Consider the following 27,133-nt stretch of genomic DNA (forward strand, 5'->3'; position numbering starts at 1 on the left):
TTAGAAACACCTTTGGCAGCGATTACGGCTGTTTGTCTTGCCATACATAGTCAAGCCGATTTAACTCAAAACAGTAACTAGGCCACTCGGGAACATTCAATGTTGTCTTGGTAAGCAACTCCAGTGTAGATTTGGCCCTGTTTTATGTTATTGTCCTGCTGAAAGGTGAATTTGTCTCCCAGTGTCTGTTGGAAAGAAGACTGAACCAGGTTTCCTTCTAGGATTTTGCTAGTGCTTAGCTGTATTTTGTTTATTTTCATCCACCCCCAAAAAACTCCTTAGTCCTTGCCGAAGACAAGCATACCCATAACATGATGCAGCCACCCCCATGCTTGAAAATAAGACATGGTACTCAATGATGTGCTTTGTATTCAGGACAAAAAGTGAATTCCTTGGCTACATTTTTGTAGTGTTACTTAAGTGTGTTGTTAGAAACAGGATGCATGTTTTAGAATATTTTTATTCAGTACAGGATTCCATCTAGGTTAGTATTGTGGAGTAGCTAATATGTTGTTGAACCATCCTCAGTTTTCTCATATCACAACCATTAAACTCAAACTGTTTTAAAATCATCATTGGCCTCATGGTAATCTCAGTTACCCAGAAGTAAAATTCTTGCGACGTTGTCACTTCACTTGCCGTTTACATGGGAATCTGTCCACGAGAGATTAGCTTCATGGTGAAATCCCTGAGCAGTTTCCTTCCTCTCCGGCAACTGAGTTAAGAAGGTCACCTGTATCTTTGTAGACTGGTTGTATTGATACTGGTTGTATTGATACACCATCCAAAGCCTAATTAATAACCACCATATTAAAGGGATATTCAGCGTATGCTTTTTTATCTACCATTTGAGGCATTGAAAAACCTCCCTGGTCTTTGTGGTTGAATCTGTACTTGAAATTCACTGCCAGATTGAGGAACCTTACAGATAATTGTAAGAGATGGGGTTAAAAAAAAATCATGTTAACCACTTATTTGTATACAAAATAAGTCCATGCAACTTGTGATTTGTTAACCACATTTTTACTCCTGAACAGAATATTAGGCTTGTCATAAAGAGGTTGAATAAATTTGACTCAAGACATTTAAGCTCATTTTTAATTCATTTGTAAATATATATTTTTTTAAATAAATCGAAAAGCATTATTCCAATTTGACATTATGGGGTGACACTAAATCAAAATGTAATCCATTTTAAATTCGGGCTGTAACAACAAAATGTGGGGGAAATCTATGGGTGTGAATACTTTCTGAAGGCACCAAAACGGCCATCACCTCTTGTCTCAGACCGGTTTGAAGGAAGAGCTGTCGCATTGTACTAAACCAGAATCGCTTTACGGAAAGGAGCGCCTATAGGGCAGCAGCAACTACGGCGTAGTATACCTACAAAAACAAGCTTTTATGCAAGACAATCCATCGTGGTATTGAACTTGATGCAAACCCTGGAACAAAGGAATATATAGCAACATCCGTGTGGAATACTGAAGCCCAAGACGAAAAATTGAGGACCTGCGCATGGTCAACACAACGTCATCGCGCCTGCAAAAACATTGCTTTTTTTTAGCGCAAACCTAAAAAGAAACTTGTAAAGTAAATCAATAACATTGACGTTAAAATATACTGTATCCACCGCAGGGAAAGAATACATTTTCAGAAATTAACGTCATTCTATTCTTAACCAGTTCAATACCAAATATAGGCATTGTGTTAATATTAAATGTCCTTGAACGGTGCCCTGGTTTGTGGTAACATTGCCAAAGTTTCTAATACATTTTTTTTTAAACGCCGAACTGATATTAAGTGATGTAATAACGTGCATGTTTGATCATACAACCAACGAGTAGCCTACTAGACTATAGGGCCCAGCTAATTATGTTTTCTCAAGAAGTTTGCAAGGCTAGTGTTTCCATATTTTATTACCCCTGCAGAGCAAGCCAATAATAGGTCTAACTCGGTCGCTTTGTTTGAATGACTGACTGTCAACAGAAGCCATTTTTAAACCTGTTTTTTAATACGCCGTTTGAAACATTTGCACATACATCGATCTGGGCTCTATAGATCAAGGCGCTGATCCTCAAGAAACCGTTTTTAAAATATAATTTCCTCTTTTATTTATCACCTGAATGAGCCTACATTTTGATTTCCCAACATGACTTCCTACAACCGTGCAGATTCATCCTCAATACCCGTTTTATTATCCACGCTTGTTTTGATGCTTGGCTTGGCAGCGCGGTGCGTCGTGCAGGCCATGCCTTCGGAGGATAGCCCTCAAGCGGCCCAGGCATCAGTCAGCCTCCCGTCCCTGGTCACGGGGACCTGCAAAGATGTCCACAAATACGTGGAGTCCGTGGTGGGAAACAATGTAATCGAATCGACTGTTGAGGTAAGGAGGATTGGAAAATAAGCCATAAAATGTACGCTACCTAATAGTAGACTATTTGAGTAAATCTAACCAGCACTTTATCCTGGGGCGTATTTATTACGCCGTTTCTTTTCCGAACGGGGAGGGACCTAGCTGAATTTGTGGAATAAAAACTCACGTTTGAACTAATGATTACACCCCTGTATCCTGTGTTATTCTATTCATTAATCAATTAACTATACTTCATTTATCTATTCTAACTATCTTCCTTTTAAGGGTGACATTTGCTAAATTTAAAAGCATTGCTTAATTGTGGTTTTCTGTCAACTAAAATTGTCTTTCTCAAATCTTACTGTATTCCTTGCTTCTTCACCTCCTCCACTCACCTCCCCTCCCTTCTCTTTTTCTTCTCTGACTCATATCTCCCTCTCTTCCTTTGCCCCACTACCCGATAATCTCTCCTCTAACCGCCCCCCCCCCCCCCCCCCCCCGCCCTAATTTCATGTATGCTTATATATCCATGCACCCTCTCCCCTGCTGCCACTACTCTGTGCACCCTACCCCAGAGTGTGCTGTTGTATCTAGAGTCAGTACTTGGTCAAGAGAACGTCTATACCATGGCCATGGTAAGAAACCACCAGGTTCCTCATCTAACTAACCCCTGCTCTGACAATAGGCCCAAAACAAAGCTCCTTATAGCTCTGTTTGCAGGGCACATGTCAGTCACTTCATACAGCATGTGTGTTATACAGATAGGCAAATGACTACATCACTCTTACATTTTATGGCAATTGTGGGTATGGTTTATGTGTTTGTGTAACTGTATATAGCCTACATTCATAGCCACATTCATGCCCATGATTTAGATTTTCAGATTGCCTTTTTAAAAGTTACATGCGGACACATTACAATGTGACAGAGATGGACAGTTGTCTCTGGCCTGCTCTGACACACTAAACAGTGCTGCTTGTGTAGGGTAGCAACAGGTGCATAGGAGTCAGGCTGTCCAACTATGACCACCCTTGACCTCAGCTAAGCTAAGCTGAGCTGTGTGGGGGGGGGTTAAGAGGGGCTGCTCCAGTATGGCAGAATGAGGGAAGTTATCAGTCCCAGCTGTCAGCTGTCTTTTTATAACAAATAACAGGACAGCTTCGATCTCACACACCACACACTCACACACGTGTTACGTCATCAACAATACCCCCATGATGCCAGCTGGGAAAGCCATTTGTGCATAGGGACTCAATCATTTCGCTCAATACAAGTGGATTGCACTTGTATGGTGACCTACTGGCTATTGTGTTTAACTACACTAACGGCATGCCTAGGTATGATCAAAGCCAACCTGTATTGTAGGAATCAAACATGCCTGCCACTCATCAAAAGATCTAGGTCAGCGTCGAGTGGGACGATTGAATCAGTGACCCACACCTGCAGACGCCACCTGTTTATACTGATTGACAGCTGACCTTGTAGCAACAGCTGTGGTCATTCTAATTCGAATTACTTGTCACTGTCAGTTGTGCTGCTCTATCACTCACTACAGGATCATGATAAGAAATACATTTTACTGTACATAAAGTAAGCTATAGGTTACAGGTAGGGGGAAATGGGCTGACTTCGTTGGCCACTTTAAAGTGAATGTATGGACCTCTACTCTAGAATAGGACTAGAATATTGTTTCACCAGAGTAACAGTTTTAATTCTCCCCTTACAGTACAAATATGTAATATGTAAGCTGTACTGTAACCCATGTCAAAATTCTTCTCACCCTTTCTCTCCCCCCCTCTTAGTTCTTTGAGATGTTGATCCGGTTTCTGGCTGAAGGAGCTGCCAGCGGCCTGAATGTCATTGCGGTTTACGTTACAGAGATCCTCAGGGTCACAGGAGTTGATGGTGGGTGACCGAGTGTGTGTGTGTGTGTGTAGGTTCATCCTTTCTACATCACATCTACTTTGGGTTTAGAGAGCTAAAATCATCATGCATTGCTCTCACTTGCACACATTAAATGCTCACTTTTAGTCCGTCAAACCTGTATCTGAGAAGAACTTGCACTCTCTCTCTGTAATATGGGAACTGGGAAGTGTGGGTTTGAATTCTTCCTCTTGTGTCTGTGATTTGATCTCTCTAATAGCATCTAGACAGCGCACAGGCTATTGGTTTTCAAAGAGATTGCTCTTTAAATTCACTCAAGTTCAAGAGTAAAGATAGTGACAAAATAATTGAATTACCCCCGGCAATATTTAAACACGCGTCCTCTCTCTCCCTCCATCTCTCAGTCCAGCTGCCGTTCCCTCACTTCACACCGGAAGGCGTGGCCTCGGTAGGTCAATGGGCTCTGCTGGCTCTGATTAGCTACTGGGTGCTGTCCATTGTCCTGCGCCTATTGGTGGGCGTGGTGAGGAGGGTGTTCTGGATGCTGAAGGCGGGCACAGCGCTGTGGCTCTTCGGCCTGATCGTCAGCGATACCAAGGCTGGTTCAGACACCACAGCTGTCCGGTTGGCAGGCCTGGTGCTCGGGTGTGCCCTTCTGGGGCTTGCCAGCTACGGATCAGAAAAGACAAGCCACGTGGAAGACCGCCTGAGCATCCTGGAGGGGAGGGTGAAGGTGGTGGAGAGGAGGAAGGGAGATGAGTGATGGGAGGATAGTTGGAAGGATGATGGTCTCTGTTTCTCAAGTGAAAATAAAGCAACCTCTGGGATTTTTTGATTGGAAATGCACGTCAGAAAGTGGTTTCTCATTTCTTATCCCATTAGGTGTGTTTGTTACATATAATAACATCTGAAATCTATGATACATGGGGAATACAGGTATTAAAAAAAAATCAAACATTTACTCCAAGATACGTCACACAGACCATTTTAAACACAAAGGTTTTAGATGGTTTATATTCTCTCTTGCAAGGCTGTCAGTGTTTGCATTTACAGTATCTTGCCTAGATTGATTCTAAATTACTCACAGAAGATATTTAAACAGTACAATACATGAAACCACAAAGCCAAGATGCATAAGAAAAAGTACATCTCTACAGTACATAGTGTTTGTTAAATGTAAGGACACTTCCACACTGGTCTGCTAATCCGTTTTAAAGCAACATGACATGTTGGTCTTTCAGCCTGCCACAGCAACCATACATACAGCGTGGTGCATTTTGCTGAGGTAATATGCAGCAGTAAGAAAGAGGAGGCTTTTGAATTAAGGCACTCGGAGAAGAGGCTGGAAAGAACAGAAACCTTTATTATATTACAACAGCAGGATCATGACGAATGCTTAGAGCTGAATTGGCATGCAACAATGTGTGGTCTACAATTGTTATCCTATTTTAGGCCATTGTAAATAAGAATTTGTTCTTAACTGACTTGCCTAGTTACATAAATAATATAATAAATTACTATTCCATCAAAGCAATATGCACATTTTTCCAAATTGTCACTTTAATTTTTTTTTAATTGTTCGGAACATTTAACATTATACAAATAGACAAAACTTTTAAAAATAGTGTATATTAAATTAATATATATATATTAAAAACCTAGTTTGTCAAAAGAAACCTGATAACAGTTTTAATTCATGTTGAAAACAGACAAGTTTGACCTGTGTTTCGCTGTGAATTTTGAGTGGTGGTGATGAGATAATTGGGGGAGGAGTTGCCCCGAACCTCAGATCTAGGATCAGTTTGATGAAGCATCTCTGTCTTGACTAGGACTTAAGAAGCACTTGTAACAATGTACAGAGTGGTAGCAGGCCTAATAAGTGTCATAGTGACATCAACTCAACCTTGCTAGTAGAGAATACACTCAGCGGGATCCAGAGGAGCATGATCTACATGGGATACAGTATAGAATGTTTAATATTTGAGATGAGCATTATTTGCAGAAGGCAGTCAAATGCTTGCAGTTGGTGGGAAAAGAGGTGTAACGTTAGTGGTTATGTTAAAAATGTATTTTTTATTCTTGAAGAAGCGCCATTTCAACTTAATAGAGAGCAAGACCGTACAAAATATGACTTGCCTCAATACAGGAGGGTTCTACAAATATATAGCTTAATTTAAAACCAATGTATACTGTACAGTTCCAAACTTTCAGGGTACAGTTGAAGTCGGAAGTTTACATACACTTAGGTTGAAGTCATTAAAACTTGTTTTTCAACCACTCCACAAATCTCTTGTTAACAAACTATAGTTTTGCCACGTCGGTTAGGACATCTATTTTGTGCATGACACAAGTAATATTTCAAACAATTGTTTACAGATTATTTCACCTATAATTCACTGTATCACAATTCCAGTGGGTCAGAAGTTCACATACACTAAGTTGACTGTGCCTTTAAACAGCAAGAAAATTATGTCATGGCTTTAGAAGCTTCTGATCGTCTAATTGACATATTTTGAGTCAATTGGAGGTGTACCTGTGGATGTATTTCAAGGCCTACCTTCAAACTCAGTGCCTCTTTGCTTGACATCATGGGAAAATCAAAAGAAAAACTATAGACCTCCACAAGTCTGGTTCATCCTTGGGAGCAATTTCCAAACGCCTGAAGGTACCACGTTCATCTGTACAAACAATAGTACGCAGGTATAAACACCATGGGACCATGCAGCCGTCATACTGCTGTTAGGTTCTTATTTTTCAAAGTAAATACCTCACGGACAATAGAGAAACTTTAACCAAGTTTAATTCTTCCCAAAGGTTCTGTACAGCTGTAGTCAGACAACACAACATTTGTCCCATTCAGATATATATATATAACCCACTTAAGACTCTCCCCCTTCTCTCCAATGGTTACATCTTATGGTTTCACAGGAAGAGAATAAAGAGGGTAACAGGATACCAAACCTTTATTACTCCCAGATGAGAATCTGTCCTCACCTCCTGACCTCAACCCCTCCTTCATCTAATCCACAGATGTCCATCTGTCTCCCCTGTATCAACACGTTGCTCTCCTCTTGTCATCCAACACATTCCACAGCTATCTGTCTTTCTACAGAGACCCAGTCTCTTTCACTCCTTAATATACTATGCTTCTGATCTATCATGTCTTTAATATCTCAATGTTCAAAATGTCGAATCCAACACCGCTCAGGAAGGAGACGCGTTCTGTCTCCTAGAGACGAACGTACTTTGGTGCGAAAAGTGCAAATCAATCCCAGAACACCAGCAAAGGACTATGTGAAGATGCTGGAGGAAACAGGTACAAAAGTATCTATAAATCCACAGTAAAACAAGTCCTTTATCATATAACCTGAAAGGCCACTCAGCAAGGAAGAAGCCACTGCTCCAAAACCGCCATAAAAAAGCCAGACTACGGTTTGCAACTGCACATGGGGACAAAGATCGTACTTTTTGGAGAAATGTACTCTGGTCTGATGAAACAAAAATAGAACTGTTTGGCCATAATGACTATCGTTATGTTTGGAGGAAAAAGGGGGAGGCTTGCTAGCCGAAGAACACCATCCCAACCGTGAAGCACGGGGGTGGCATCATCATGTTGTGGGGGTGCTTTGCTGCAGGAGGCATTTGTGTGCTTCACAAAACAGATGGCATCATGAGGAAAGAAAATTATGTGAATATATTGAAGCAACATCTCAAGACATCAGTCAGGAAGTTAAAGCTTGGTCGCAAATGGGTCTTCCAAATGGACAATGACCACAAGCATACTTCCAAAGTTGTGGCAAAATGGCTTATGGACAACAAAGTCAAGGTTTTGGAGCGGCCATGACAAAGCCCTTACCTCAATCCTATAGACAATTTGTGGGCAGAACTGAAAAAGAATGAGGAGGCATACAAACCTGACTCAGTTACACCAGCTCTGTCAGGAGGAATGGGCCAAAACTCACCCAACTTATTGTGGGAAGCTTGTGGAAGGCTACCCGAAACGTTTGACCCAAGTTAAACAATTTAAAGGCAATGCTAGCAAATACTAATTGAGTGTATGTAAACTTCTGACCCACTGGGAATGACCCAGAAATAAATGTTTTCCGTTTTTAATATGATAGCTGACTAACCCCAGGACGGTAATTCAACCATGATATCAAGATTATATAGCTGGCCGATAAACTCATTTAGCTATCTAAAAAAATGTTAGCTAACAAAGGCTAATTGACCGACTTTCTGTGACTGATATAACAAGAAAACTGCTAATGCACTATCCTAACTCGCAACAGTAAGTTAAAACCTAGAATGATCCGAGGGCCTCATCCCTCCGTAGACAATGTTCTATATGGCACTATAATGACAGCCTCTCTTCGCTCACCAACTACTCTAAAAGCAAGTCACAATATTGTAACGTGTGGACTAGAATAGCCGAGTTATGCATACATCTTTGATTTTCAGAGTACCTAGCTAGTTACCTAATCATTCTCTTGCAGTTCTTGGTCATTACTCAACACCTGAGAAGAAAAAAAAAGTGGTTTTGAACAGTGTCTCTACTCTCTTCATTTTTTGTTGTTGTCGGATAGCCCAATGCTTGTTGTTTGGAGTCAGTCGGTTAAATGTAACTTTGTGTCGTTTGGAGTCTGATCGGGAGTACGGTAGACAACAATAAAGCTAACATGTATGCAATCTAAGCGTACTTCAGTGCAACATCAAAAACATTTTGGATCGTTTTTGATTGACACTAGTGATCGCCACTTCGCGGTTCACTTATCGCGGATTCGCTATTTCGCGGATTTTCATAATGCATTTTTTTTTTTTTTTGGTGCATTGTGCTCTGCATTCTGATTCGCTAAAAACTCACTCCCGCTTCTTGTATCAAAACATGCTACGAATTGGACACGAGAGATGAGGAGGAAGGACTAACGCTTGGTCGCTTAGCAACCATGGTGCGAATGGCCACTGAACTTAAGCGAGTAGCTGAGGAATGGGACCCTTTGATGAGCCGTTCATTACAGTTCTCCAACGTAATCGATGGTGGCATGTCGGTGTACAAGGATCTTTTTGCAAAGAAGAAAAAAGAGCGACAACAGCTGCCTATCACTATGTTCTTCTCCCGAACAAACACACCTGCACCGCGGGCTTCAGAAGAAGAGAACACTGCAGAGCGCAGTCAGGATGCAGCGGCCCAGTCTGAAGAGCAGTGAAACGGCCTACACGTGAGTCACTGTATTTGTATACATGTAATAGTTGCAAATTGTAAAAAAAAAAAAAAAGTTTTCTATTTCGCGGATTTCACTTATCGCGGGTCATTTTCGGAACGTAACCCCCGCGATAAACGAGGGATTACCTGTATATCTGTCGGACTTCAGCCCATTTCTTCATGTTGTATTGAAGACAGCTCAGGACCCCTTGAGAAAGATGTTTTATTTAGCTCTCTGTATCTAGGAAATGTGGGTTATTTCCCGCTTAGGAGAAGGAATGCATACTGGGGTTGGTTAAGTGAATCCTATTGTATGTGCTCAGCTGTATGTGAGCCCTGGGAGGCACATAGATCGGGGAACTGCTGAACATAAACACAGAGCACGTGGATCACCATTGTTTGGTTTGGACCAATTACATTTCCCATCATTACTGCATCACACTAATATCCTGATTGCATCAACTTCCTCTTTGTCAACAATAGACCTCCTTGTTCCTCCTCCGGATGCAGAGCTGATCAACAACGTCACATAAAAGGTGGGAAATGAGTAGTGGATGGACAGAGACCTGGTGAAGAATGTGGATTTAAAACTTTTAAAAACTTTTTTTTGTTGATTGACTTGAGTTTCATGTCTTTGTAAAGTTATTGTTGTGTATTTGATTATCGGAGTTATTGAGTGTCCTATGTTTACATTTTTATTTTATGATGTTATGTATATAGTTGCTTTGAAGTGGATCCAATTGTATGATAACAAATACTTCTTCTCAGAGGCTACCAAAGCATTTATCCACAGCAATTATGTAAAAATGTACATCAACCAAAATGCTTCTGTTTTTCGATCAATTATTTTTATTTAAAAAAACAAAAACAATCATGCATGGAAACATGTCATCCGGTCTAACTGTCGTCTAACTACGCATGTGCATGCGGTCAAATCAAAGGCATGCCTTCAGTTTGTCACCTTCACGAGGCTGAATGAATAACATGTTCAACTACTTAAGACATTGGCTAGGTTGTGCCTTTAGACTTGGAGAAAATTCAGAACTAAGGAAGAATATTTCACTTCTCATTGACTTCTCGAACAGCAAACCACGGACTGGTCTGATTCGCAAGCGCTCTTGGAGGTCCTGCTATGTTGCGCCTCTGGGTTTAGAAACTGGTCGGACGTTTTCACCCTTCCTTAAAGTTTCTCCGTTTTCACCCCACCCAGTAGGTGGCGGCACACATTTTTTGTTGTTGTAGTTAGTAAATACAAAGTTGCAGAATAAGAAGCTGCACTCAAGCTTGCTCCAGAGCTGTGTTGATCACGGTTATTTCCCTGCGACAGAGAGAACGTTAGCGAAGCAATCATCATGCCTATGTTTTTGGTGAATACTAATGTTGCCAAAAGTGACATTCCTCCTGCTCTGCTGTCTGAGGCAACAGATGAACTGGCCAAGGCGATGGGCAAACCTGTGCAGGTGAGTCTTCCAAAGTTGGCACAGTCTAGCCCACCCACCCCTGTTGTAGATAGCTAATTATCGTTCATTTGATGCTTATGCGTTTTTCTGCGGTGAAGATTAAATTGTAGGGACCCTTTGTTGCAGTTGAGAGATCCATTTGGCATCCCATAACAAAACTGTTACAAAATCGGCCATGCGCAGATCTTATTCCTTAATGGAACACGAGATTCGTGCTGCAGGTCAAATCAAATGTTATTGGTCACGTACATGGTTAGCAGATGTAATTGCGAGTGTAGCGAAATGCTTGTGCTTCTTGTTCCGACAGTGCAGCAATATCTAACATGTAATCTAACAATTACACAACAACTACCGAATGCACACAAATCTAAGTAAAATAATGGAATAAGAATATATACATTTATGGTTGAACAATGACAGAGCGGCAAAGGCAAGATGCAATGATATAACATACAGTATATACATTTGAGATGAGTGATGCAAGATATGTAAACATTATTAAAGTGGCATTATTAAAGTGACTAGTGATCCATTTATTAAAGTGGCCAATGATTTCAAATCTGTATGTAGGCAGCAGCCTCTCTGTGTTAGTGATGGCTGTTTAACAGTATAATGGCCTTGATAGAAGCTGTTTTCAGTCTCTAGGGCCATGCTTTGATGCACCTGTACTGACCTCGCCTTCTGGCGTGAACAGACAGTGGCTCAGGTGGTTGTTGTCCTTGATGATCTTTTTGGCCTTCCTGTGCTATTGGTGTCCTGGAGGGCAGGTCAATTGCCCCCGATGATTCGTTGTACAAACCGCACCACCCTCTGGAGAGCCTTGCGGTTGTGGGCGGTTGCAGTTGCCGTACCAGGCGATGATACAACCTGACAGGATGCTCTCAATTGTGGTGTTGATGTACTATGGTGTTGAATGCTGAGCTATAGTCAATGAACAGCATTCTTACATAGGTATTCCTCTTGTCCAGATGGGATAGGGCAGTGTGCAGTGCGATGGCGATTGCATCGTCTGTGGACCTATTGGGGCGGTAAGCAAATTGAAGTGGGTCTAGGGTGACAGGTAAGGTAGAGGTGATATGATCCTTGACTAGTCTCTCAAAGCACTTCATGATGACAGAAGTGATAGTCATTTAGTTCAATTACCTTTTCCTTCTTGAGTACAGGAACAATGGTGGCCATCTTGAAGCATGTGGAGACAGCAGACTGGGATAGGGAGAGATTGAATATGTCCGTAAATACACAAGCCAGCTGGTCTGCGCATGCTCTGATGGCACGGCTAGTGATGCCGCCTGGGCCGGCAGCCTTGCGAGGGTTAACACGTTTTAAATGTCTTACTCACTGTACTTGTAATAGGTCCAGGACAGGAATACTGTAAATCAAACAACTAGTTCTTATTTATTAAAGGTTTACTTGTGCAATTTCAATGTCACGTTTTAGAATTTTTATTGTGCCTGAATCACGTGATTTTTCACATGATTGTTCCAGCTCCCACTCATTGTATGCTCTGTTTTCTCTTTGCGTGTGTCTCTCTCTCAGTACCTCGCTGTGCACATCGTCCCAGACCAGTTGATGATGTTTGGGGGGAAAGGAGACCCTTGTGCCCTCTGCTCCCTTCACAGCATTGGGAAGATTGAAGGAGCTCAGAAACACTACTCTAAACTACTGTGTGGACTGCTCAACAAACACCTGGGCATCTCCCCTGACAGGTAATGGACACACACACACACACACACACACACACACAGAGTAAAATCCACACGAAATGTTCATACACTAAACACTCCTCTTGTGTCTCAGGATTTACGTGAACTTCTTTGACATGGAGGCAGCGAACGTGGCGTGGAACAACTCTACCTTTGGTTGAGCAAGGGATCTAAATTTCAATGGGAGCTGACCCCTCCTTTCCCCTACACCTTAATGGTATTACAGCACTATTGTAGGCTGTGGAGAGATGAGCAGAGATGCCTTGTTGCTGGGCTGATGTAGAGCGGTATTGATAAATGCACTTAAAATGGATCCTTGCTTTATAACAGACCCTTGATTTGCACTGGACCCTTGGCTATGATATTACAATAAAGTGATTCCACTTGATCACAATTTGTTATGTTACCCCTGTGTTTTTGACATGTTTTACAGACCGGATGCTTTGCACTGCCATTAATTGAGAGCATGCCATAAACAGTCCAATTTGACCTCACACAGACAATCTATTGTGTTCAATTGTTAGGTAAAGATGTATTCACACTCCCAAGTGCACTATACAAACAACCATGAACAGGCGAAGACCGCTAGCTGGGCATTTACTTTTGACACGTTTTGTCATATCTGTGATGCCATGCATCTGTTATGGGGTTCAATCAGAGTCAATAGATAGGTATAAAAATACATTGGATACTGTTCTGAATTGAGAAGCTAGTACTGATATTACATGAATAACTCCCGCTCTTGTGGTAGGAAGTATGTTGCCATTGGTGGATAAAAATCACTTCAGCAGCCACACGCAATTCTAATGGCCACAGTTGTCTATCGTCGAGTATCATTGTGAAGGTAAACCGCCTGTGCTGAAGACCAATCGTATACCTCAGTGGGACCAATACGTCTTGCTTCAAGTAAACTTACAACCATACCGGTTTTCATGATGAACACAAATTGTGCCAAAGCTTCCGTACTAGCTGCACTTCTATCTGAAGCTACGGTGGAACTGTCCTAAGCTATGGGAAATCCAGGACCTCAGGTGAGTTTCAAAATCCATTGGCGATAATTGTTAATGTGAAGAACCCATTTCAAGTACAGGGTTGCATACTGTGTCTCAACTTTTCCATAACTCACAAACATGTAATAGGAATGAATAAATTAAATGAAACTAAAATATATAGGTATAATCTGTACCTAAAACATGCAGGACCAACGCCGGCTCTTAGAATTAAGGGACATTTGAGAAAAATGGTGTGACTGAGGCCACACCCCACTCACATGCACACATAATCAAAACTTATAAGTGTAGCACAATAAAGCTACATTTCCTGTTTTAAGGAGTCAAATTGAAGTAACCATCCATGCCTATTTTCTTGGTGAACACAGATGTAGCCAAGACTGCTGTCCCAGCGGCACTTCTTCCAGAAGCAACAGAAGAACTGGCCAAAGCCATGGGGGAAAATGGCAGAGTTAACTTTGAAACATATAGAGAAATTACATTATAATACAACATTGCAGGGTTATACTCACAATTATCATATTAAATTACTAATATATTATTCTATGGTTATATTGTTTTATCTTCTGCAGTTCTTTGTTCCCATCGTGCTAGATCAGCTGATGACATTCGGGCGAAAGACCGACCCCTGTGCATACTGCTCCCTCCACAGTATTGGAGCTATACGTGAGGAACAGAACCTGCAGTACTCCACACTACTCTGTGGACTACTCAACGAACACCTTGGAATTTCCCCCCTGTACAGAACCAACACACCCACTCTACAGAAGTCAGCCTCTCGCTCGCTCGCTCTCTCACACACACACACACAAACACACACACACACACACACACACACACACAAGCTGATCCATCTCTCTGTTTCAGGATCTACATTAACTTCTTTGAAATGGTGGTACAAAACCTGGCCTGGTTATCATGCCAAGAAATGAAAGAAGAACTGAAGACGTCTGGTCAATGAATGACATAACAAAACTGCTCACCTTTGCTTTAATGTTACAATAAATAGTAGAACTTCTATCTGAAGCTACAGAATAACTGTCCAAGGCTGTGGAAGTACCAGCTAAGGTGAGTTTGAGAATCTCTATTTCGATTGTATGTTGAGAATCTAGAAGGTCTTTGCTACATTAAAGGCCTGTTTTATACTGTCTTAGTTCTCTGTCTCTCATAGCTCTTCAGCATAGGTAGTTCATTGAAATTTTTACTTTGTTGGAGCTCATGAACTAGAGGGAATGATCTTTCATGGAACAATCTAGATAATAGGTCATCTATTGATTATAGATGCTGCATCCAATAAAAAATGGTGTAGCTATTTGTTTTATTGCCCTACGTTATGCGTCATCACGGGTTGATAATGATCATTTTAGGAACAAAGACATAATATATGATTGATATAGTGACAAGTCTCCCATTTTTTCTGCAAACAGTTCTGCGCAATCACCTAAGCAGGATGATCCTCTTAACGGCATGTGCTTGGGGACCGCCCATTTTTACAATTTATCTTCTTAAAATGTGATTTTAAACTTAACCATAAAAACACAGCTAAATGTATGGCTAACCCTAACCTTAAACAAAGACAAAAGCTAATTTTTGTTTTCATACATTTTTACGATATAGCCATTTGTAATTTGTGGCAACTAGTGGAAACCAATGTAAACACTAGCTAGCTGCTACTTTGAAGACAGCCAGCAAATATTACACAATTTGGGGCCTGGGATGAGAGATTGAACGTTTCCGGTTAGCAGATTGACAACGTTTGGCAAGTAATAAAATCATTTTTTCTTCGAGTCAAATTAAGACGCTACCTGTGTTATAGCTATGTAGCTAGCTAGCCAAGTTAGTTCAACATTAGTTAATGCTAGCAAGGCAAGCTGGACAAAATTCACAATTTGTGGCACTGGTATGAGAGATTGAACGTTTCCGACTAGCCGATTGACAACGTTTGGCAAATAATAAGATTATCGTTCGAGTCAAATTAAGATGCTATCGTTATACCCATGTGTTATAGCTATGTAGCTAGCTAGCTAAATTCGTTCAACATTAGCTAATGCTAGCAAGGCAAGCTGGACAAGAGTCTGCTATCTAGCTAGTTAAGTACCTATCTTCAGTATCTCTGGTAGTACTGTTGGTCTACATGAAATAGTAAAAGCTAACAATTACACCAATAATTTCCGAAATATCTAGCTAGCTATTACTAATAGCTAAGCATTTTGCTGGCCTGAATGGCTATTCGTCGCTGATATTCCCTGTTTCACTGGCAAGATGACACTCCACAATGCAGGGTCACCCTTATCATCATGTATTTGACAGTTTGTCCCTATTTCCAGGTGTACTCCATGGGTACTGGTGTAATCTGGAAGCTACGTGCCAGTTTCCCAGCTTGTTGAACTCACTGGGAGGCAAGGCAACTGTGACGTTTGGAAGAGAAGTGGGGTTTATTTTCCAGTGTTGCAGCTATGTCAGAAGCCATCCTCACCTTCCAGTACCAACTCAGTGGCGTTATGGAAACAGTCCTCAAAACCGCCATGCATGAGATCACTCGGCTGGTGAAGGAAGGCTTCCTGGAGGAAGTGACACGGAGCAAGCAGGAAGCGGACGTTTTGAGGATGAAGCTGCAGCAGTGGGAGCAGAAATGGAGGGACAGAGAGGAGGAGAGGAAGAGGAGGGAAGTTGAAGAGAAAGAGCAGAGAAAGAAGAGGGAAGCGAGAGAGCAGATGGGGATGTGTGTGAGCTGCAGTTGTGCTGGAGACACTGAGAAAGGAGAGGCTCTGTCAGGTAAGTGAGGAGCGATGCACGCACACACACTAACACCCCTGATATAGGATCTCTGACTTTGTTCTGTTCAATCCTCAGGAGCAGAGGAAGGTTGTGTTATCAAACAGGAGGAGATGTTCCAGTCAGAGGGACCCAACACTCTCCCAGAGAGAGAGGGTCCACAGGAAACGGACATGTCCAGCTCTTCCTGTGTCTCTGAAAGGATGGAAGAGAGGGAAGCCCATGTGGTCCACATCAAACAGGAGCCCGATGACTGGGGGGATCTAGTATCCCAGATGGTTACATCCACAGATACTACCATAATGAGCCTGAGTCATCTGCAGAGATTGAGCTCCCATTCTGGGGCATGGACCAGTGAGCCTCAACCTCCACTTCCAGCACCATGGGCCAGAGAGCCTCTACCTCCAGCACCATGGGCCAGGGAGCCACCACCGCTACCTCCAGAACCAACACCATGGACCAGGGAGAAGCAGCACCTACTCCCAGGGTCAGGTATACCCACCCAGGCAACAGAGTGTGCTGTGGGAGCCCTGGAGTCCAATCCCTATGGTCTCAGCAACAACACAACGGCACAGCTGGGGGTCAAACCCTACAGGTGCCCACACTGTGAAAAGAGCTTCCCTCAGCTCCGAAACCTGAAAGACCACCAGAAGTACCACCACACAGGGAAAAAGGCCTTCACCTGCTCCCAGTGCGGTAAGGGCTTTGTGTACATGTGCCACCTCAGGGTACACATGCAGTGCCACACAGGGGAGAGGCCGTTCAGCTGCTCTCAGTGTGGTAAAAGCTTTGTCTACCTGTGCAACCTGAAGTCCCACCAGCAGTACCACACAGGAGAGAAACCGTACAGCTGCTCTCAATGTGGGAAGAGCTTCAGCCTTCAGAGTGGCTTGAAGAAACACAGGGTCATTCACTCAGCAGAGAGGCCTTACCACTGCACAAACTGTGGGAATAGATTCTATTCTAGAGCAGACCTGAAAAGACATGAACAGATTCATGCAGCAAGGTAGAACTTTGAGATGAAGCTGGTTGATTTAGAAAATCTGAGTGGAAAAATAACAGCACACGTGTACTATGTTCAATGTATTTGTAGTTGCTGATGCATTTCATGGTGAGAGGAATAAAACCCTTAATGAAGAAATGATTGTCATCCTTAAATGATTTGTCAAACGGTGTCCTTAACTGTTACATACAAAAACAGATATATTAAAAGTAAAGTAGCCATGTCTGACCCAGAACGGCCCATAGATATCATACTCAGGCAAATAAATACATTTGGTACAGCGCTTCAGATAGTTGTCTCAAAGAATATGTTGAATTCCAAAGATTCTAGACGACATTACAACAAAAATATTTAGGCGTTTTGCGCAATTGTATTGGCAGTATGATCACCTCGATGCCACAGATCAGGGGGGTGGAGCCGCAGGACCTCTCCTCAGCTAGTTAGCTGTTAGCTTATTATGTTAGCTAGTACCTGGCTTTGTTACGTCTGTACTACAAGCTATGAGAGATTTGACGTTTGTGACTAGCTGATTTGTTGACGCACAACAACAACCAACGTCTAGGAAGTGGTAATAATATTTTAGATTTGAGTCAAATGGTTGGAAAGCTGTTACTACACTGTTGTTCATATACAGTCATTGGTTATTAAGTTAGCTTAGGTAAGCAGCTAGCAAGCTTGTGAAATGCATTATTTGGTACGCCTAATCACAGGCAAAAAGGGATGTATGGGTTCATGAATTTGTTAGTTACACGCATGTTGCTGGGCTAAATCAATGGTAAGTGAGCTTCCTATTACTGGCAAGATATTTGGGGCATATCAAGACCACATTTGGTGTATTTGACAGCTTGCCCTTGTTTCCTGGAGGAAGATTCCTGACTCTGGGCAGTGGTGTGATCTGGAGGAGGCTAAATCCAAGTCTTTCCAGTATAGTGACCCAAACTGGGAAACAACGGTAGGAAGCTCAGCCAACGAAGACTGTCTGCACTCTGGGACTGGTACCAATAAGGGAAGTGGGATTGATTTGCCAGTGTTGAGTTGATATTGTTGCAGCTATGTCAGAGGCCATCCTCAACTTCCAGTACCAGCTCAGTGGCGTCATGGAAACAGTCCTCAAAACCGCCATGCATGAAATCACTCTGTTGGTGAAGGATGGCTTCCTGGAGGAAGTGACACGGAGCAAACAGGAAGTGGACATCTTGAAGGAGAGGCTGCAGAGATGGAGGGACAGAGAGGAGGAGTGGAGGGGGATGTGTGTGAGATGTGGTTGTGCTGGAGACACTGAGGAGAAAGTAGAGGCTTTGTCAGGTGAGTGTTTTTTCACCACTGAATTTCCCCTCTGGGATTGATTAGGTATTCATCTGTCTAATTACCATGGTTATACCATGTTGATAGTTTAGACAGAGGTAACAGAGCTGTAACCTGTATAGTCTGACACACACATCATGAATACTATCACTGGTTCTGGTATTTCCTCAGCAGCAGAGGGTTATGGTATTAAACAAGAGGAGATTCTCCAGTCAGAGGGGCTCGTTGCTCTGAGGGAGGCCCATGAGGTCCATGTCAAAGAGGAGGCCGATGCACAGGGAGACTGGGGGGATATGGTAACCCTGACAATCCCATACACCGATGCCCCCCATAGTGACCTTGGTTTGTCTGCACCATGTGCCAGTGAGCCCCAGCCTCTATCAACACCATGGACCAGTGAGGAGCAGCCTTCACACCCAGGGTCAGCAGTAATACCAGCCCAGGGGATAGAGAGCTCTATGGGGCCCCCTGAGTCCATGTGCCACCTGAGAATCCATATGCAGTGCCACACGAGGGAGAGGCCGTACAGCTGCTCTCAGTGTGGGAAGAGCTTCAGCCATCAGAGCGTCTTGAAGAGACACAGGGCCTATCACACCGGAGAGAGGCCTTACCAGTGCACGGACTGTGGGAAAAGATTTATCGCTAGAGCGGACCTGAAAAAACATGAACAAATCCATTCAAGGTAACATTGGGCAAAATGTTTTGGAGTACTCGTGTACCAGGGAGAATTAGCTTGCTTGCTAGTTAGCAAAGTTTAAATCGCACTGTTCCTGTTTTTTATATTTTCCAGGGGCATCTGTACCATTTCCAAGGCAAAACTGACAAAGGGAGTCCAAGATAATGAAGATTACGCTGCGCCAGTTCATGTTACATCAAGAACTGGAAGGATTATACCCCTGGCATTATTAGTGAGTTTGAAATGAGATGAAACTTCTTACTCGTCGACCAGGGTTTGTTGTGAAGCAAAGTAGCTAGCTATACTCTTAGGTTTGTTAGCCTCTCCAATCTCCACTTGGTCAGTTAACTTACTGTGTATTTCTTTATTCCTAATAGGCATCAGTAAGACAGGCCCATAAGCAGCTTGGGGAGGACCTCAAATGGAGATTCGGCCCAAATGACTGGTATGCACTTTATTAACAAGGCTGTAGTGATACTGCTCTTTGAAAAGTTGCTTGGTTTCTTAGTTTGATTTATACTTACAGGGATATTTCACCCAAATTACAAAATTACATTGGTTTAAACTTAACAAAAGCATGGATTGCTGTCATACCTTGTCCATAGACTGCTTACAGGGTAAGGAAACCAATATGTCATTTTGTATTTTGGGTGAACTATCCCCTTAAATATTCCATTAGTTGTTTTCAGTTGGTTGCACCATTGCAGACGTGGGTTCAAATTATATTTGAAACTTTGCTTATCCTGCCTAGAGTGTCAAGTGGGTGAGGTTTGCACTTTTGGGATGTTTTGATTTCATATAGTATAGTCAAGTTTATTACATGATCATCACACTCGTATTTCTTTCAATAATCATAACATTATGGTTTTTCAGCTTCAGGTCCCCTCACAACGAGGAGGTGACCAAAGCAGTGATGCAGATTGTAAAGGATGGAGGCAAAAACTGGGGTCCCGACAGCCTCATCAGAAGTGAGTCTTAGCTTTAGTAGCTACCGTATAGTATACATTTACAGGATGTAACAATGTAAAGAATCCATATCTCTTCAAAAATATATTGTTAGTATGTAATGTTGTCTCCTGCTGCAGCAGCCTTCCGTGTATTTCATGATTTGAAACTGAATTAATTGAATATTGCATTCCGTTTAAAATGTCAATTTAATTCAATATTCAAATTCAATAATTACACTGAACAAAAAAATATACGCAACAATTTCTAATATTTTACTGAGTTACAGTTCATATAAGGAAATCAGTCAATTGAAATAAATTCATTAGGCCCTCATCTATGGATCTCACATGACTGGGGTGCAGCCATGGGTGGGCCTGGGAGGGCAAAGGCCCACTCACTTGGCAGGGGAGCCTGGCCCAGCCAATCAGAATTACTTTTTCCCCACAAAGGGGCTTTATTACAGACAGAAATACTCCCTAGCACCCCCCCTCAGACGATCCCACAGGTGAAAAAGCCGAATGTTGAGGTCATGGGCTGGCGTGGTTACACGTGGTCTGTGGTTGTGAGGCCGGTTGGACGTATTGCCAAATTCTCTAAAACGACGTTGGAGGCCGCTTATGGTAGATACATTAACATGCAATTCTCTGGCAACAGCTCTGGTGGACATTCCTGTAGTTAGCATGCCAATTACACGCTCTATGAAAACTTGAGACATCTGTGACATTGTGTTGTGTGACAAAACTGCACATTTTAAAGTGGCCTTTTTGTTGTCCCCAGCGCAAGGTGCACCTGTGTAATGATCATGCTGTTTAATCAGTTTCGGGTGGATGGATTGTATTGGCAAAGGAGAAATGCTCACTAACAGGGATATAAACAAATTTGTGCCCAACATTTTTGAGAAATACACTTTTTGTTCGTATGGAACATTTCTGGTATTTTCTTTATTTCAGCTTATGAAACATGGGACAAACACTTTACATGTTGCGTTTATATTTCTGTTCAGTGTATATTCAGTTTCAATATGGTAGATTTGTAAACTTGATACACAGACAACGATTGCAAACTATCATTTCAAGTTTATCAAAGTTTCATATATTCAACTTGGATGTATCCAAATTCAGGACAACATCCTGGTTCTTTGCAAGGCAGGAAAAGTAGAGGAGAAAAGATAGAATTAAACGCTCACTGTGGTAAACAGAAGAGTGTCAGTTTCTGAAGTCAATGTGGCATGTTGAATTTATTTTCTTCCTATGAATTTGGCTCTAGCATTTGAACCTTTTTGACCTTAATTTAAACTATTATGACCCCATTCCTGAAAGTTAAGACTCTGAAATATGGATGTGCCTTCTGTTCCCATCTATGATGATCACAGACCGCGTTAGAAGCGAGTGCCACAAAAACCACAATTTGGTCCACATAAAAATACAGTTGATTTGCCCTGTCATAGCCCTTCTAAGGATAGCCGTTCCATTCCCTATTTAATCTTGCTCTTGTGACTGACTGGGATCGAACCAGATCTCCTTCATGTCACAAGACTGTTAGCCCACTTAGCTAAAGCCTATAGGGATAAGTTCAGGAAGTTTATGTAAAGGACGACATGGTGCTTAACGAGTACCGCTCCCCCCCCGGTTCAACTCATATGAAACTCGAACTCAGGACTTCTGCCTTGCAAGCACACGTGACTTCCTTCCTGATGTGTTCCAACCCACCATGCTATTGTAGAGGTCCTGAGTCAATGGATGCCACCTTTCCAACGAGTCAGTTCGTCAAATTTCTTCCCCGCTAGAACTGCCCCGGTCAAGTCAAGTGCTGTTATTGTGAAATGGAAACATCTAGGAGAAACAACGGCTAGGCCGTGAAGTGGTAGACCACACAAGCTCACAGAACGGGGCCGCCGAGTGCTGAAGCGCGTAGCGCTTAAATATTGTCTGGCCTCAGTTGCAACACTCATTACCGAGTTCCAAACTGCCTCTGGATGCAAGGTCAGCACAAAAACTGTTTGTTGGAGCTTCAAGAAATGGGTTTCCATGGCTGACCAGCCGCACACAAGCCTAACATCACCATGCACAATGCTAAGCATCGGCTGGAGTGGTGTAAAGCTTGCCGCCAGTGGAAACGCATTCTCTGGGTTGATCACGTTTCACCATCTGGCAGTCCAACGGACGAATCTGGGTTTGGCGGATGCCAGGAGAACACCACCTGCCGACTGCCTAGTGCTAACTGTAAAGTTTGGTGGAGGAGGAGGAATAATGGTCTGGGGCTGTTTTTCATAGATCTAGTGAAGGGAAATCTTAACGCTACAGCATACAATGACATTCTAGACGATTCTGTGCTTCTAACTTTGTGGCAACAGTTTGGGGAAGGCCCTTTCCTGTTTCAGCATGACAATGTCCCCGTGCAGAAAGCGAGGTCCATACAGAAATGGTTTGTCGAAATCGGTGTGGAAGAACTTGACTACCCTGCACAGAGCTCTGACCTCAACCCCATCAAACACCTTTGGGATAAATTGGAACGCTAACTGCAATGTGTTCCAACATCTAGTGGAAAGCTTTCCCAGAAGAGTGGAGGCTGTTATAGCAGCAAAGGGGGGGACTAACTCCATATTAATGCCCATGATTTTGGAATGAGATATTTGACGAGCAGATATCCACATACATTTGATCATGTAGTATATATCCAAAACGATTTGAGCGCTAGAGCCAAATTCATAGGATGAAAATAAATGCAACATGCCACATTGGCTTCAGAAACCGCCAGAAGCTTCCGTTTACCACAGTGAGTGTTAAATTCTGTGTTCTCCTCTGCTTTTCCTGGCTGGCAAAGTACCAGGATGTTGTCTCTGGTTTTGAATCTGAATTAAAGAACCGAATTTGAAAACTGAATCTGAATGCATCTGTGAAGTTGAAAATATGAAACTTTGAAATGATAGTACCATATTGAAACAAATATAAATAGAGAATTTGAATATTGAATTAAGTTGAAATTGAATTTGAAAACTTAACGTAATATTCACTCAATTCAGTTTCAAATCAGGAGGAAATACAAGTTCGATTTATGAATAAAATTATTGAATTTGTGCATTACAAATATTAAATTCAAATGTATGCAATTCGAATACAATTTATGGTGGCACTGAAATCGCTCCATAACAAACAACAACTTATCACGTTGTATCACATCCACAGTATTTTAATATAATCATTTTTTCCTTTCCATAGAGGCGTGCAACAGGGCTTATGAGTATTGGAAGGCTCAAGGGAAGATTGAACTGGAGGGCAGTGTGGAGGTCATCAAGAAGAAGAAAATCCTCACCAGCAGGCGGAGCAGGGTATGCTATCAGTAACACACAACACCACTCAATATAATCCCACATCACTCAGACATAAGAACATGTTATTGTGCATTTAACTTGTAGGATATTATTCACGTTGAAAGCTTATATATATACACAATGTCGGTACTCACAATTTCACCAATAAGTTATGTATTGCTAGTCTGAGTACCAGTCTCTTTAGCTAACTGTTGCCGGAAGCTCAGTTACAGTCACTAACGCTCTAGATAACATAAAAACATCCTAAGCAGCTCTGCCAGGGTGAGTCAAATGGTCAGAGTGTTCTCTCATTTGTGTCTGGAAGTAGCTAGCAAACTTTAGCCAGTTAGCTTGGGTGCTTGAATGCCATTGTGAGGGCAGGTCGCTCGGCTCAACCCTACTCCTCGGCCAGAGAGTCCGGTGTGCGCTCTAAATGCTCCAAGATGTAAACATTCAGAATTTAGGACAATCTGACAACACTCTGAATTTCCAATCTGGCCCTGAAACCATCATGGTCAGCTAATAATCCCCAGTTTACAATTGGCTCATTCATCCCCCTCCTCTCCCCTGTAACTATTCCCCAGGTCGTTGCTGCAAATGAGAACGTGTTCTCAGTCAACTTACCTGGTAAAATAACGGTAAAAAAAAAAAAAAAAAAAAAAACATTTAGAAATGACCCAGAGCACACTGACACACTTGAGGCAATTTATGAACGCACCCTAAATATGCGCTGGAGTTGCTCATTGGTGGTTGTAAATAACATTAAAAGGAAAAAGCCACTCATTCCTTTTTTAAATTTTGTATTTATTTTACCTTTATTTAAATTAGGCAAGTCAGTTAAGAAATTCTTATTTTCAATGAAGGCCTAGGAACAGTGGGTTAACTGCCTTGTTCAGGGGCAGAACGACAGATTTTTACCTTGTCAGCTCGGGCCACCTTTCCTTCCAGTTCTCTGCTGCCAGTGACTGGAACGAATTGCAAAAATCGTTGAAGCTGGAGACTTACATTTCCCTCACTAACTTTAAACATCAGCTTTCTGAGCAGCTAACCGATCGCTGCAGCTGTACATAGCTATCTGTAAATAGCCTACCCAATCTACCTACCTCATCCCCATATTGTTTTTATTTACTTTGCTGCTCTTTTGCACACCAGTATCACTACTTACACACCATCATCTGCTCATCTATCACTCCAGTGTTAATCTGCTAAATTGTAATTACTTTGCTACTATGGCCTATTTATTGCCATACCTCCTCATGCCATTTGCACACACTGTATATAGACTTTATTTCTTTTTCCTATTGTGTTGACTGTACGCTTGTTTATTCCATGTAACACTGTGTGGTTGTTTCTATCGCACTGCTTTGCTTTATCTTGGCCAGGTCGCAGTTGTAAATGAGAACTTGTTCTCAACTAGCTTACCTGGTTAAATAAAGGTGAAAAAAAAGAGGCAGACAAATAGGAAACATGTGGTAGACCCTCTGTTAAATTCCAAATTTCTCTTGGTATTAATATTGCAAAAATATGATCAATGCCTCATTCGAGAGAAGACATAATCCCAAGTTATGACCAGTGCATGCGGAGGAGTATTTCTGTGGGGGAAAAACTCATTCTGATTGGCTAGGCCTGGCTCCACTGTGGGTCGGCCTGCCTCCCATGGCTGCACCCCTACCCAGTCATGTAAAATCCATAGATTAGGGCCTAATTAATTTATTTTAATTGACTGATTTCCTTATATGAACTGTAACTCAGCAAAATCATTTAAATTGTTGCGTTTATATTTTTGTTCAGTATAGTTTGAGAATTTAGAGTGAGCTAGCAAACTGGTTTCATCTGGACAAATAACGTAAACTCATACATCGCCTTGGTCCGTACAATTGCCCTTATTTTAGCGCCACAAAAACGTAATACTTCCAGATCAACTGTAATGTCAATACCATTGTAAAGCACAATTTCTCCCCTTTCCACCAGAATCAATTACATGACCTAAATGCTGCCCATTTCTGCATAATTCAAGCAGGCAATGAGCCCCGTCGGGTCTTTTTGAAAATGGCAGGAGAGATGTGTGGGAAAATTGTTTTTTTTCACTCGATCTGTCCAACTTATCACCTTATCGCCTCTAAAATGTTAGTAAAACACTATAAAGAGTTTATATAATGTGTGATTACATACCTATTTGAAGGTTTGTGTCGAATTTGAATCAGGTTTTTAGGGTGGTGCTAAAGTGATCTTAGGAGTAAACAGCAGCTTTGAGAATGATGATCGCATGCAATGATGACGCAAAAAATGACAAGGTATCCCCCCTTACCCCCGTCACTGTCCAATTCTTGTTTTTAAACTACGAGAGAAGTGCTACACTTGGTGGAGAGAGATTGTAAGACAGAAATAGTTGCTTTATGCGTGCTGACATGACACGTCACAATGTAACTGAGGGTCCGTTTTTTCAACTTTTCTCCAATACTATAGAGCCATTACCATGTCGATCAACGCTTGAATAGAAACCTAGTTCACACCTCTGATTTCGAAGTCAACACAGTCGCATTAGTTTTCTTTGTAGCCTCGTTTGAATGTTGCGGTTGCGCACATTTGTACGGAATGGGGTGAGTTTATGTTAACTGTTGCTTCTCAACCGGATACTAAAGTGTTCTTTGAAGAAAAAAGTTTTAGTTCCAAAATTTGTATAGACGTTGTGATTGGAGGATAGCTGTGAGGGTACTTGAGTCAGGATCAAATCCTATGTTCTTTTAGAGCTCATTAATGATAGAATGTTCATATTTGAAGATGGTGGAAAGGCCAGGCACTTTGGCACATGACATGGAGTACAGGGAGTGGGTTATCTAAAGAGACTGGTACCCAGGCTAATGTATTGCTGCTTATTCGTCCTTTCTCTGTAAAATTTCAGCTCTTCCAGAAGAGAGTAAAGGTGGGAGGAGAGCTCCTCGCCACAGAAGATCTGGACTTCCTGGTTGGAGCAGACCCCAACTTCATGTCGGACGAGGAAAGTGATGCTGAAGACAAGTTCACCTATCATGTGCTCCCTCCCAGGTGGCGTTGCTCGAGGTTGACCCAGATCGTACGACTCTGTCAGATAACCTTAGATGACAATCGCCTTAAGGGCATTGAGCCAAAGTCGGCTCGCTCCAGAAAATTACAGGGGGGTAGATTTACCTCCCGCCACCCCCCAAAAGGAGAGGCTAAACAAGTGTATGTGAATAAAAATGATAAATGAACTGAATTGTTGTCATTATTTCTTAAATGGGTTAAGTGAATGGTCAAACAGTGTTGTTGACTATTACAAACACACTATGAATCAAGACTTCTTACTGTTCACATTCTGGTAAATACATTTTGAAATTTCCTTCCGTTCATTTTTTAAGTGGCGAGTCTCTTGATTTAAATTGCCTCTAACCAGTGATTTATGATAAACTAAACCTAACCCCATCCTGGGCAGTGATTATAGGAAGTGAAAACTAAAACTGACTCTAGATCTGTGTCACAGAGGTAAA

At 42.0% G+C, this 27,133-nt stretch overlaps 4 protein-coding genes across 9 annotated transcripts; all 4 read left to right on the top strand.

Moving 5' to 3' along the window:
• The first annotated feature begins 1,246 nt into the window (after positions 1–1,246).
• LOC129857934 (uncharacterized) lies at positions 1,247–5,083 on the top strand. 2 transcript variants are annotated; one of them, XM_055926640.1, is made up of 4 exons: positions 1,248–2,383; positions 2,929–2,988; positions 4,156–4,258; positions 4,642–5,083. In XM_055926640.1, the coding sequence occupies exons 1-4, from the start codon at positions 2,150–2,152 to the stop codon at positions 4,998–5,000; spliced, it is 756 nt and encodes a 251-aa protein (XP_055782615.1). In that variant the 5' UTR covers positions 1,248–2,149; the 3' UTR covers positions 5,001–5,083. The 2 variants fall into 2 exon arrangements, with proteins under 2 accessions (XP_055782617.1, XP_055782615.1); XM_055926642.1 differs by lacking the exon at positions 2,929–2,988 and having other exon boundaries at positions 1,247–2,383.
• Positions 5,084–10,671: 5,588 nt separating this feature from the next.
• Positions 10,672–12,994, top strand: LOC129857939 (macrophage migration inhibitory factor-like). The gene is made up of 3 exons (XM_055926649.1): positions 10,672–10,897; positions 12,434–12,603; positions 12,695–12,994. The coding sequence occupies exons 1-3, from the start codon at positions 10,790–10,792 to the stop codon at positions 12,759–12,761; spliced, it is 345 nt and encodes a 114-aa protein (XP_055782624.1). The 5' UTR covers positions 10,672–10,789; the 3' UTR covers positions 12,762–12,994.
• Positions 12,995–15,063: 2,069 nt separating this feature from the next.
• LOC129857937 (zinc finger protein 629-like) lies at positions 15,064–17,526 on the top strand. Of its 2 annotated transcripts, none has more exons than XM_055926647.1 (3): positions 15,064–15,373; positions 15,938–16,385; positions 16,464–17,526. In XM_055926647.1, the coding sequence occupies exons 2-3, from the start codon at positions 16,067–16,069 to the stop codon at positions 17,393–17,395; spliced, it is 1,251 nt and encodes a 416-aa protein (XP_055782622.1). In that variant the 5' UTR covers positions 15,064–15,373; positions 15,938–16,066; the 3' UTR covers positions 17,396–17,526. The 2 variants fall into 2 exon arrangements, with proteins under 2 accessions (XP_055782622.1, XP_055782623.1); XM_055926648.1 differs by lacking the exon at positions 15,064–15,373 and adding an exon at positions 15,382–15,510.
• Positions 17,527–17,779: 253 nt separating this feature from the next.
• Positions 17,780–26,857, top strand: LOC129857936 (uncharacterized). 4 transcript variants are annotated; one of them, XM_055926643.1, is made up of 8 exons: positions 17,780–18,163; positions 18,253–18,693; positions 18,865–19,375; positions 19,484–19,601; positions 19,747–19,814; positions 20,243–20,337; positions 23,536–23,645; positions 26,530–26,857. In XM_055926643.1, exons 2-8 carry the CDS (start codon positions 18,441–18,443, stop codon positions 26,854–26,856), a joined length of 1,482 nt encoding a protein of 493 aa, XP_055782618.1. In that variant the 5' UTR covers positions 17,780–18,163; positions 18,253–18,440; the 3' UTR covers position 26,857. The 4 variants fall into 4 exon arrangements, with proteins under 4 accessions (XP_055782618.1, XP_055782619.1, XP_055782620.1 ...); XM_055926644.1 differs by having other exon boundaries at positions 18,257–18,693; XM_055926645.1 differs by having other exon boundaries at positions 17,780–17,956; positions 18,233–18,693.
• Positions 26,858–27,133: the final 276 nt, after the last annotated feature.

Source organism: Salvelinus fontinalis, chromosome 6 (genome assembly GCF_029448725.1).
Source record: "Salvelinus fontinalis isolate EN_2023a chromosome 6, ASM2944872v1, whole genome shotgun sequence".
Classification (NCBI taxonomy): domain Eukaryota; kingdom Metazoa; phylum Chordata; class Actinopteri; order Salmoniformes; family Salmonidae; genus Salvelinus; species Salvelinus fontinalis.